The 12,763-nt window shown below is 41.2% G+C and overlaps 2 protein-coding genes across 2 annotated transcripts; both read right to left on the bottom strand.

The window, feature by feature from the left end:
• Window positions 1–2,106: 2,106 nt before the first annotated feature.
• On the bottom strand, window positions 2,107–5,435 carry LOC311001712 (uncharacterized protein). Its single transcript, XM_083992831.1, has 3 exons — window positions 5,113–5,435; window positions 4,281–4,592; window positions 2,107–3,202 (listed from the first exon to the last, which is right to left on the bottom strand). The coding sequence occupies exons 1-3, from the start codon at window positions 5,239–5,241 to the stop codon at window positions 3,071–3,073; spliced, it is 573 nt and encodes a 190-aa protein (XP_083848957.1). The 5' UTR covers window positions 5,242–5,435; the 3' UTR covers window positions 2,107–3,070.
• A 1,291-nt stretch (window positions 5,436–6,726) lies between these two features.
• Window positions 6,727–12,110, bottom strand: LOC311001650 (uncharacterized protein). The gene is made up of 11 exons (XM_083992761.1): window positions 11,474–12,110; window positions 11,083–11,114; window positions 10,850–10,975; window positions 10,726–10,762; window positions 10,517–10,621; window positions 10,337–10,426; window positions 10,122–10,172; window positions 9,665–9,743; window positions 9,291–9,405; window positions 8,886–8,985; window positions 6,727–8,315 (listed from the first exon to the last, which is right to left on the bottom strand). Exons 1-11 carry the CDS (start codon window positions 11,788–11,790, stop codon window positions 7,454–7,456), a joined length of 1,914 nt encoding a protein of 637 aa, XP_083848887.1. The 5' UTR covers window positions 11,791–12,110; the 3' UTR covers window positions 6,727–7,453.
• Between the last annotated feature and the right edge of the window lie 653 nt (window positions 12,111–12,763).

Below are 12,763 nucleotides of genomic sequence, written 5' to 3'. Positions count from 1 at the left end.
GCATCTGTAAAACCAATGGTGTAATAAGTATTGAGATCCTTTCAATTTAAACCTGCCCCTGTCTGCCTTCAAACGAGCCTCCAATATTTGCAAAATACCTGCATTTGTTCCACAACATAGAAATCAATTGACACTGAGGGAAACATCCAGGGTGATGTTAGTGGTAATAGGGGGATACATCTTTTCAGACTTAATGTGATATCTAGCTTTCTCACTGCTCCCATTTGGCCCTTTGTCTCGCCACACACAAGTGAAGTACCATTGCTGCTGGATGCCGAGCTTCAAAATGCCTTTGGAGATTTTCCCAATACAATAGCTCATCATAAACTTTTTGCACTAAATGTGCAGCAGCATTTCACCCACATCAACCTGAAGCATGGAGTCTCAGGGCTTGTGGCTTGCACCACTTCCCGCTTCTTAAATGAGGTTTATTGCAGAACCATAAATTCACCCATGATAAATATTTTTATTGCAACTTGCTGCCCATTCAGACCATGTTACAAATCAATATTCAATATCATTCTACTTTCAGTGTTGATCTTAGGAATACGTCATATGAAACCACACCCCCAGGAATCTTATGAATTCTACTTGTTTGATCTATACTATACATGTTTATCTAATAATCAACAACTCTCCTGCTGAAATCTTTTTTTTTTTCAACTGGTAGGTTGAATTCCCTACAAATATGACATAAGGAAAAAAAAACTTGACAAAAAAAATAATTTATCATCCTGGAAAAGAGTATTCACACTGCCCTATGTAGTATCATTTTATATTCCTGATCAGGTTGATCTGATTTGACTTAAATTAATACATCGACTAAAATATCTCCAAACCAATATATTATAAACCATTATTATAAATTATATAATATAAACCACATATTCTACCTACTATTACAACCCCTCCCTCCAAATCCCAGCATTTACCTTTTCTACACAAATTCTTTTACAGATTCTTCTTTTTACTGTACCCGTAATCTCTTTTTCTGTAAACTCTCTTCAACCCCTCCTACATCCACTCTGATGAAGTGATAGCATTCCTCTGCTTTCCATACAATACTGTCTTTGTGGAACAATTCTCTCCATTATTTTTCCTTTATGTGACATCAGCGCTATTGGCCTATTGTTAGTTGAACTACATGGTTTCCTGATAGGAATCATCACTGTCGCTTTCCAACTTGTTGGTAACTTTCTCACTTCAGATGCGTTATTATTAAATACTGGAGGGACCACAGACACTAACACACCTAAATTCCTTCACAGTGCACAGCAGATGTCACCTCTCCATGGGGTGTTAGTCAGATCTCACTGTTGCCTTCCAGAATCAGCTGATAGTATCTATCATCACCTTTCTTCTCTTGTCCACTTAACCACTTCCCAAATATTATTTCTGCGTAAAAGGATGATGATTCTTCTGAAGGTTTTAAATTAAATTCATTCATCCTACACACATATCTCCACTAAATACCTGATTTTATTTGCACTGATAAGGGAAAAATGTATTTCCTCTTTTCGCCCTCATCACTATTGACTGTCACAATCTCCCGACCCTGATCCTTTCACAATACTGTTGTGCTGACCTGCCACAGATTTCTCAAGCTCATTGGTTTGATCCTTATCAAATATGGTCAGATCCTTTCAAAACCCTATACGCGTGTGTATTTTGTCATATCCTTCTGGATGCCTTTCGAGTTTAATGAAAGAAAAAATGTTCGGTAACATGTTAGTTATTTCCTAACAGCGTCCTGTTAAGTTTCCTGAAAAATAATTCTGTAACCCAGCTCCAAATACAAGGATAACAGGAATGTAACTTCCTATTTTTATAGTCATGTTTTGCAGGAAGCTGTGCTCTTCTGCGTTGACCTGAGCACTCACTAAAACACCCTGAGCTATGGTGTGATTAAAGGGAGAAAGTGGCAATCTCTACATTGCAGTGAGGTGTAAAACAAAATAAGATAACGAGAAAGTAAAACCCATGTCAACAAAATACAAGGGTTAAGACTGTGTTTTAATCTTCAGTGAACATCCAGTTATTTATCACAGAGGTAAAAGAAAAAAAAAAGCATGGCATTTAGAAATTCACCATTCCAGCAGTCCAGCACTTCCAGTGAGTCACAACTCATTCACAAGGTGAGTTTACGCTGTGTCAGGTATTTAACACTACAGTGAATGTGTTGTGGTGCAGAGTGTTTGATACTTTTGGCTACAGACAGTACAATCAGGAAATATTAGTCTAACAGTGTTTCTCCCGACGTTATTTCACCCTCCAGAGGACGGTGAGGCAGAAAATGTGGGAGAACCACGTGCTCTTTATAGTTCAAACTTGTGAACAGTGTAGCAGCACATTCAAGTATAACATCAGGAGAGAACTTGGTGATCAGAGCAGCAAACATGACACTTGACCATTACGGATTGTGCCAAACAACAAACTACACACGCATTCAGTCAATACATGATGGAAACATTCAATTTGATATGGAATTATATGGATTAGGTATGTTAATAGTGTGGTACATTGAGAGCTACGTTGGACTTTTAAAATAGCAAACGGTTACAGATTCAGCTGCACATCAGTCACAGTTTATCAGTCATGTATTTCTGGCTACATTCTAGCTGTTAGCAGATTTTGGAGTGTTATGAACAGCAGGTATTTTAGTCATCAAAAGGTAAATCCACTTAAATAAAAATAAATTACACACTGTATACAAAAGAAGACATCTTCAAACAGTCTAACTGCCACTGCACAAAGCACTTCAACCTTCATACACTTTGAAAGTCTGCACTCATTTCTTTGTCAAAGGAAATAGCAACTGTGGCAAACCAGAGGTCATTTTAGCACTTGCTGGGGAAATACCAACGTCTGGGAAAAGCCGTTTACTTTGCGCTTTGTTAAAGGAGCTTAGTTGTGATTTTAGTTAAGCAGTACATGTTTAACCTCTAATTTTCACAGACGATATTCCACGTTACTTCATATTCATTTTTGGAATAAGTAAAAGGGAAAAAAGCTGGCTGTTAGTGTCAAGTGAGTTCATTCATAGATAGTTTTTGGATTGAGACAAAGAAAATTAGATCTCCCCAGGTTCTTCCCTCTCCGTGTGTAGGACGTGGAGGGTCTGCGCTGCATGGTCGGCCCAGTGGATAAGCTCTATCAGCACTCGGTAGGTCCACACTTTGAGCCCAAATGCTCCATCAGGTTCCTACACAAAGGAGAACAAGTCAACATCAAATACCCTTAATGCCAGCAGGACACAGTACGAAGGAATAAAGAGCAATAAGGTGTGTGTATGGGCATCTAAGTTTAAACTTTGACGGATAGGGGAGTGTCCATGAATCTCTATCTTAATGTATATAGGTGTGATATTGATTTGTTTTATCTCTATTTTTAGTCTTTAACAACTCCACCATGTTCACCAGCTTTAGTCTCTTTATCTCTCCGCTGATTGGTGCTGGGCCAGTGGGACATAATGGACCTGCGGAGCCTTTTTGTTGAAAACTGCTGCCTGCTGCAAATAATAACAACAACATGGGAGGGATGTGTTTTTGTTTGTTGTTATTTCCTGCTCATGAGGCGCCCAGGAGCTGTGTCCTTCATAAAAGGACTGAATATACTGTATATGAAAACTAAAGTGAACCACAAAAAAACTGTTGACAAAGATGCAAAAACACAGAGCTGGGTGATTATTCTCTGTGGATTGATCACAAGATATGATTCTTTCTTTTTTTCTTAACATCAACGACATTCATATAATGGTATTAATCATGTAACTAATCAATTAAGTCAAACCCTTGCTGAGCCTTAAAGTTGTCCATTTGACAACTAATGTTATGATATCAGAGATGTGACAGTTTAGAAATATCCTGCTTTGTGTGTCCCTTTATATTGAATGCTTGTGTCATATCTGATGTACTTCAGCTATTATAATTACGGTACATAAATGTATCTTACACATGCAAGTGATAAAAGTTAATTTCACAGACATACATTGGCTTTATACATTTACATTATTATCCTTTTTAGTGGCAGTTACGCTATTTCTTGTTAACGTTATATAATTTGTTACATAATAATAATTTTTTTTACAAAATACTTATAATATGCCCTTTCTTCTGCCATTTTGTGTTCAATTTGTTTGAGTTTTTTCCATAAATGTGTCATTAGCCCTGCATTTAACTGGCAACCACAACTGAGTGATTGGAAGGTGAATGTTATATTTTACTTATGACACTTTCTTGTGATCATATGACATAAGAGCTAACTAGACACCTATACTTTACCTCAGTACACTGGTGGTCAGGGGTGACTTCCGGGGTCGGGTCCTCGGTCTCCACCAGATCTTTGGTGCTGTGGAGCAAGTGCTCCAGCCGAGTTCGGACGGTCTTCCTCATGGCCTCATAGTCGCCCTCCAGCTCACCCCACTCCTCCTCTTCCTTCTGGATGACACAGTGGAGCAGTCCCAAGCACTGCCGCAGAGCTGAATGCAGCAACTGCACCTTCTCCCCCGCGCTGGGCTCCTCTGAGTCTGGGGACAGGGACACGATGCGCCCACTGTCTGGGGTGTGGTCCGACAAGAAGGTCTCCTTGTCTTTCTGGAAATGATGAGGGGGAAAAAATTGATTTTTTTTTCTGTGCTGACTGTAAACCAAACACATAACAAGGTGCTACTGGCATTGCAATCCTGTTCTTGATCGATTGCAAATTGAACTTGGGAGAGAAAATCACATTGATTTTAAGGTACTCTGTATGAAAGATGGGGGGACAGAAGCATGACAGCAGAAAAAAAAAATCCAATGCACTCTATCCATTAGGGCTCCCTTGGGAAATGGGAGAAGGTGGGGGCCTCTTTTAGTGTAATTACACTCTGCGGCACAGTATCCCTTCAATAACACACAAGTGCACAGTGGTGAATGTCAAAAGTATATCCAGTTCAAGTCCAACATATCATTGAAACGCGACAGGTAGCTAGCTGCCTGCTTCATGCTCCCAATAAGCCCCAACATACAGTAACTAACGGGGCAGGGGAGTGTTGTGCTACCTAGTTACCTACCTCACCGCCTGACCAGTCTCATGTTTAGCATAACGAAGCGTGCAAAAAAGTGATAAACTCACGTATAACTGGAGCAGCTGGGTACATTCGTGGTGAAGTAGCCGAGCGAGAGCCACGGCTCTCCCGGTCTGCGACCGACCGGGCACCGGCGCGTCCAGCACGGTGACCGTCTGCTCCTCCTGCTCTGCCATTTGCTCTCCAGCCCGTGTTTATATAGGTGGGTTATAGCCGCGAGCTGGATGAAGCCCGAGCGGAGGAATAACTCCCTGTCCCCCCCACCAAGGTCGTGAAAATGTTGACACCGAGACTCTTGTTTTGTCTCCCCCCCCTTATTGATACTTCAGCGGTTAGAGGTCCACACACCGCAGCTAGCGTCCGCGCAGCGTGTTTGTGTCGGTGTTCATGTTGGCACGCACGCAAACAGAGGGGATTTAATTGGTTCCGCAAGCACAGGGGCGGTTTTAGGGGGACGCACATTTTTTTCTTTCCCCAAAACCGTCACCGTGTGGCCCACCCATCCTTCCGCAAATAATAAAAACTCTCATTATTGGGGTAGTTTTTTTCCCACCCCATCTCTGGAAGCTAATGTGAAAAACCACAAGGAATTCAGCTTGTGCAAAATCACCATGGTCTCAATACACTTTCCAATAAAAACAAGTACAATAATAACAACAGATGATAAAAAAACATTCGAAAAAACACCAGATGAGGAAATAGGGTGTTCATCTGAAAAAAAAGTGCACATTTTGCAAAGCAAGAGGGAACAAAAGCTCTGCCATACGTTCTGCATTGTCCCTATGGAGAACTCATTAATTTTTAATGGAAAAGTATTTCCAGATTCATAATTGATGACAATCTCTCAGTCTGATCATCTCTGATGTAAGGACATGTGTGGAAAATGAAATGTGTTATTAGTTAATTACAATTGTGTTTCTACACTCTGAGAAGTAAGGTGTAAGTATCGGCTATGTCCAGCTGCTGGGCGATCTGAATTTCCCTCCTAGGGATGACTAAAGTATTTTCTATTCTATGTCCAGTCCAAGTCATCATTGCAAATGGCAGCTGTTGTTATTGTTCTCAATTGACTAACCTGGTTAAATAAAATAAAATAAAGTTTATTCAATTATTTTCAATAGCTAAATAGTATATCCACATAATGACATACTCCTTTTATTAGACTGCAGTCACTCTAAACTTTCATTAAACAATAATAGAACTGTTATTTAGTTTTTGTTTGTTCATTTATTTATTTTCTTTAATTTTTCACTAAATTTGCAAAAATCTAAAGACACCATTTTCTTTTGGCCATTCTGTCTTTTGTTCACATATCTCTGCCTCTAAAGTGAATGGGTCTAAGTACCTTGTGAAAAATATATCAAAGTTCACTGGAATAAATTAAAGCAGTTTTTTTGTTACACACTTTGTCCAGCAGAGAACACTGTTCACGTCCTTTTTCAGCTGTGTACAATCTGTATTACTTAACTAAGCTGCTTTTTATTCACCTGATACATCATACTAAGTGTAACTAATTGATGAATGTGTTGATTCTAACGAATCAGTAATTATCACCTTTTATACAGGATTTGGACAAAAAAAAAACACCATCCAAAGACTTCAGAATATTAATTGTTTATTATAGTAATTCTGGAAACATTTGATAAATTAAGATTGAAAGCTTATGGGTACTCAGTAGTAGAGGCAGGTTATAGAGGTATATCTTATTATCTAACATTGCTTCAACACACAAAAATTGACAAAAAAAAAAGTGAAAGTGAAAACTTGACAAATACAATCAGATGAGGAAGGTGATTTAAATGTTTTCTTTACAACATCCGGGAGGCAGCTTGACATGTCAAATTAGTAGACTGATAATCAATAAAAAAGACTTACTTTTGTCTATAATTCCATCCTCTATAAAACTTCTACTCAAGGCAGATTAATTTATGTATCTCAAGGAATGGACTAAAAAATTCAATACATTTTAGTGTCTTGTGTTATCTAACAACTAAGATCCTTCTACACAGAACCATCTGGCTGTAGTTGTTTTAAATAAGTGAAACTACTTAAGTGAACCTGTGTAACTCAATTACACTTATAAATTCACCTTACAAAAAAGATGCATATAAACAGAGCAGGGATGCTATGGGAAAATACATATATACAAACAAAACATAATTATTACATATTCATCAAGTGGTAAAATAAGTAAGTTGTAATTTATAATATTATAAATTACACTCCCTGATATGAAGTAGCGCTGTAATCAGTACTATATGCAACTATTATGTTATACTGCATGGAAATAATATCTGTTATTTCAAATATTTAATTTACTTGACATTTTCTTCAGTATTTTGTCCCTCTTTTGTCATCTTACCCTCTGTGAAGTTCCTCATTCTCAGTCTAGATTAAATTATCTCCATGAATCTCAGCACACTGTAACAGAATCTGCCTCTCTCCTTCCCGACCCCAAACAATCCCCTCATCTTCCTTCCTCCTCTCCCTGTTGCCCTCCCACATCATTTCCCCGACTTCCTCATGACCCGTGTCCACTATAACCCTCTGCCACAGCTCACCCTCCCCGGGTATCTGCGCGCCTACGTCAGCCTCCCTCCCCCACTGGGCGTCCTGCTGGGGAGCCAGGGCGGGGACGACGGAGCTCAGGGTGAGGAGCGTGCTCTGGGGGTTCATGGATGCCACGGTGCCGGCGGGAAGGATCGGGAGTTGGATGAGCTGGGGGTGGCTGGTGGTGGTGCTGGATAGCTGATGAGGGGGGGCAGCGGTGGTGAGGTGGAGTAAGGCGTGGGCTTGCTGCTGGTGGTCTAGCTGCACCACGTGATGCACTGGCAGTTGGAGGAACTGGGCTTGGGATACATCTATCTGAGACTGTGGGGCGAGCGGGAGCACCACCTGCTGCAGTGGGGTGAAAGCACCATCCACCATGATGTCCTGGCTCTCCTTGCTCGCCTGCCTCTCCTCGCTCCCCTGGCTGACAGGGGAGGGCCGGTCAGGCTGGGTGACTACAGGGACAGTCTCTGAAACCGGGGCGGAGCTGCTTATTACCGAACCTCCATTAGCTGCTAAGGCTTCGGCTATGAGCACCTCGGGGTGGCTCTTGGCCTTGTGGGCGACAACAGAGTCCTTTTTCTCAAACTTCTTGCCACAAATGGAGCAAGAGAACTGGTAGGAGGCTTCTGCGTCGTGTTTCTTCATATGCCAGTTTAAGGAGGCCTTTTGACGGCAGGTGAAGCCACAAATCTCACACCTGCCACAGGGTGGAGACAGAGAAAAGCTTATACACAAACTGATGTGAAGCTCAGAGCTCATCTGAGACTCTACCTCTAGTTTCACTGCAGTTTACTTATACGAGTACAAAGCAATGAAATTAAAGTAAAGCAGAATACTTCGCCATAGGATTTACATACAGCTTTTGAGTAGCACTTGAACTGTTCAGAATCCAAACAAAACAACTACAAACACCTTTTACCAAATAATCACAGAAAAGAAAATGTGTATCATTATTCAAATCATGTCAGTCATTATGATGCAGTCACATCAACAGGTACAGCTAAGGAGACTGGTCTACATCTTCAATTACTTTGATATTCTGAGGAATATACAACATGTATTAGACTCTTAACTCTGAGGACTGACAGAGATACTTTATAAGTACTGCAGAGACAGGAAGGGATACAATAGATGTTAATTCTGTCAAAAAAACAACAACTTAAATCTAGCCTAACATAAAACACATCAAATTTGAGTTTCTTCACGCAAACAATACTAGGAATATTTATCAGTCTAAACAAATAAGAAAACTGTTACGGCTACTCACTGTATTGGCTTTTCTCCTGTGTGGATCATCCTGTGCACAGCCAGGTTATGGGAACTCTTAAAGGCACGAGCACAATACTCACAGATGTAGTCCCTTTGATCTGAAAGACAAATGATGAGTGGAAATTAGACTTAATGACAGGAAAAATCAAGTCTTTAAATGAAATAAACCATCTAATGTCTTCTCTTCACTTATCATGCAGAAGTAGGGAATTGAAGCGGCTTGATGAAAAGCAAATAAACATAATGGCACACTGCCAGTCCAGATGCTCTGTCTATAAATATCTAACATACCATCTAGGCTCAGTCTTAGCTACAGGAGCCATTGGTTTGAATCTGGAAAAAAAAGTCATAATGGGCCAAAAAAAACAAAACACAAAACAAGATAAACAAAACCTGTGCCCACCTGTGTGGTGTTTTGCATGACGCAGCAACTGCTTCTGAAGACGAAATAAGCGCCCACATGAAGGGTGATCACACACGTAGTTCTTTTTCAGCAGGTGCTGGTATTTTATATGATGCTGAAATAAAGAGATGACATTGAAAGTGTCAGCTGGTTGAGGATACATTAACAGCCTTCACAGACTAAACTATTCTAATCATTGAAACAGTAACATCAAGCTTGAGAGAAAATTTAGAATAGTATGCAGAGTATGTGTCAATGGGTAAACCAGTACTCAAATTACAGTACAAATTACAGTACAATTAGAGAGCACAACTTAAGGCAGCGCCCTTAAAAATATTTGGGTTTGCAATGGTTGCAGCTGAAGGGTAACATACCTGTAGGTAGCGTGGGTGAGCTAAGACAGTCCCACAGCCTTCCATTTCACAGCGGACATACTGCACTGGGGGCTTTTTCCTGTTACAACAGAATGGTAAATGGTAAATGGTCCTGTATTTATATAGCGCTTTTACTATACCTGAACGATACCCAAAGCGCTTTACAGTACATCACATTCACCCATTCACACACACATTCACACACTGATGGCGGAAGCTGCCATGCAAGGCGCTAACCACGACCCATCAGGAGCAAGGTGGGTAAGGTGTCTTGCCCAAGGACACTACGGCAGCAACTGGGACAGAGCGGGGTTCGAACCGCCAACCCTCTGATCATTGGACGACCCGCTCTACCACCTGAGCCACTGCCGCCCCCAGAAGAGATTTAATCTTACAACAGTCGCATTCTTTTCAAATGACATAGTTATTAGTCATAATTATTACAAGAGATGTATACCTGCGTTTTGGTTGCCTAGGGGCTTTTTCATCTTTGGGCTGCCTACCTCGCCTAAATCAAGACAAATAAAGAAGTTCTCGGTTCAGTTTTTGGGATCAGCTACAATTTATTGTTACACCATCTGTAAGAGTAGCATGTGTTGTAATTTCATATGATAGTTGTTGTTATCACCCAGTCCGACCTGTTTGTGCAAAAACAACCTTGCCGGTTCTTACCTTTTCACACCATTCCTTCCTTCTTCCTCTTCAGATTCCTCTTTTTTGACTTCCTGTTGTTGCGCCATGGCCCGCTGCTTTGACTTTTCCCTAGTAAATGAGAGGACAAGTCACTACTGAAGCCAACAAACTTCCTCAGAAAAAAAAAGAAAAAAAAAAAAGGCTGTGAGCTCAGCATACGTGTTTGTCCCGGGTTTATGCTCGCAGTCATCTGGGCCATGTCTGGATGGAGGGTCCTTGTCGAGAGCCGCATCTGCATCCACATCTGCATCTGCATCTGCAACGCTAATGTGGACATCGAGCACAATGAAATTCACTTTGACTTATCAAAGGGGAATGTAACATTATTGTATCTGTGTCGCTTAGACCTTAAGTGGAGTAACACTCACTTGTCATTGCACCCTTTCAAAGCACCTGTGTCCTCCCCTGAGAAACAGAGGTGATACATTTAAGCTTGGGGATGACTGTTTGGACATTTGAACAACCGTGCAATACAAAGAACCTGTTTCTCACCACATGAAGCCTCTGTCTCCGTTTCAGGCTTGCATGCCGTTGCTGGTGTGGTTAAGGCTCGTGCTGAGGGTCTTCCTTTGCTTCTTCTGGATTTGGACAGCTTTGGTGCAGGAGTGTGTTTGGATGCTGAGGGAGTCAGCATGCAAATGTGTTAGTGACATACGGTATACCATAAATCACAAGAACAATATTCCTGCTCATAGATAGATGACACGCATTTGGAGTGTGCGTACCTTTTTTGAATGTGGATTTCTTGGGGGCAGTTCTGTGTAAAAGATGGTTTACAGTAAATAATGGTCAAATAGAAGTCAAAATAAATCTGGTTAATACACAAGACAGTGGTAGCTCTACTGTTTTGAACAGTGAGCGAAGGCAGGATTTACAAGAACATGGAATTCATCTGCTGTGGTTTGCACTTCTGGTAATTCTATAGCTTTAAGAAACTCCACTGAGAAAACACACTTCCGATAATAACAGCTACGTTACGAGCATCCCTTGCAGGACAGACTTACTGTAAATTATCTCCCAACAAGACCCCCCCAGGCGAGGAATGCGGTTATGCGGGACCCACAGTTATGTATAGTGCAGTAACGTAACTTTGCATTCCTCTGTGCATGCACTCACCTCGTGTCCGGTTGCTTTCTGGAGCGTGGTTCATCTCTGAGAAGTGGTCTGTCGGGTTTTTTCACGCAAATCAAACTCTTCGACACAGAAGTCACACCGGCTTCCCCTCCTCTGGCTCGCAAAACTCGCAAACAACGTCCGGCGCTCGACCGCCGGGAATCACAGGAATCCGGGGAGGTGACTGCAGCCTCCCCCCGCCTCTTACGCCCTCTTCTCCCGCTGGACAGCTCAGCCGAGAGCGCGGATGAGTTTGGGGCCTCCTTTGAGTCGCAGTAGCCGGAACGTGTAACAGAAACGTCGCCTTCCCCCGGGTCCATGCCGCGTTTATTTAACTGTATGGACCCTCCCAGACTTGTGATATTATTTAGTTGTGAAAATAAATCATTTAACGTTAAGATGGACGTAGAAAGCCCAAGTGGGGACCAAGTTTTGTTAGCTCGACCAGGAGTACATTATACGTCACTACGCGAGCATTCAATTAGCTACCTTATTATTTACAAAAGTTACGTTGTATGAGGAATATAATTTTTACAAACACCGAGCGTTATTTACTTCTTAAAGCCATAGCAAACCTCTTATTTCTTTGGCTGAGACTTGGCCTGTTAAACATGCGTCTCCTTTAAGAACAGCAGCAGCAGCAGCAACAGAGCACCGCGGAACTGTCACTTTTGGACTGACGCGCTTCCGTACATACTCATATAGGGGGCCTATTAGGTGGGACATTATAGTAGGTTATATAGTTAGCTATAATTACCGTAGGTAGCGTGCATTTACCGTTATGTGGTTTGTGTATAACGGTAATGCAGTTATACAGTTTAGTATGTTTACCACACAGTAATTATAAAATAATTCTCATAGTGCACAATGCTGCAGGTGATAATCCAGGTGTGGCTGAGTGCCAACGCCTGGCAGATGAAATGCTCAGCTGAATGAAAACAAGTATGCTAGGTGTGATGGAGAAGACATGCAAAATGAATGACAGCAGAGCGCTGCTGACGTTATACCACTTTTGTGGCACTTTTAACACTATAATTATCATGTCCATCCAACGAATGCAAGGAAAAACCCCTGAAAAATATGTAACTGCTCTTGGTTTTCAGGTTTGACCACATCCTCCTGTGATGGAAAGCAACTTGTCTCAGAGGTTTATTCTTTTTCTTTTTTTTTTCCAGTTTCAGATGCCTGAAATCTATTTCTAAACTTTGGCTCATTTATGACAAATCACATTAGTATACTTTTCATAGATTGACTACTGTCCAATTTGTTTCATTATTGTTTTTTTCCCCTCTG

This window comes from Trachurus trachurus (assembly GCF_905171665.1).
Source record: "Trachurus trachurus genome assembly, chromosome: 18".
NCBI classification, from domain to species: Eukaryota; Metazoa; Chordata; class Actinopteri; order Carangiformes; family Carangidae; genus Trachurus; species Trachurus trachurus.
This window is presented reverse-complemented; position numbering and strand designations above follow the sequence as displayed.

Bases quoted from the DNA above. Each gene is read 5' to 3' on its own strand.
- LOC311001650 (XM_083992761.1), bottom strand. From the start codon at position 11,790: ATGGACCCGGGGGAAGGCGACGTTTCTGTTACACGTTCCGGCTACTGC. The intron at 11,115-11,473 runs GTGAGTGCATGC...TCTTTTACACAG, and splicing joins AGAAAGCAACCGGACACGAG to AACTGCCCCCAAGAAATCCA. The intron at 9,744-10,121 runs GTATACATCTCT...CTGTTGTAACAG, and splicing joins CCTAGGCAACCAAAACGCAG to GAAAAAGCCCCCAGTGCAGT.
- LOC311001712 (XM_083992831.1), bottom strand. From the start codon at position 5,241: ATGGCAGAGCAGGAGGAGCAGACGGTCACCGTGCTGGACGCGCCGGTG. The intron at 4,593-5,112 runs GTGAGTTTATCA...CATCATTTCCAG, and splicing joins CCCAGCTGCTCCAGTTATAC to AAAGACAAGGAGACCTTCTT. The intron at 3,203-4,280 runs GTAAAGTATAGG...TCCTTTGTGTAG, and splicing joins CTGACCACCAGTGTACTGAG to GAACCTGATGGAGCATTTGG.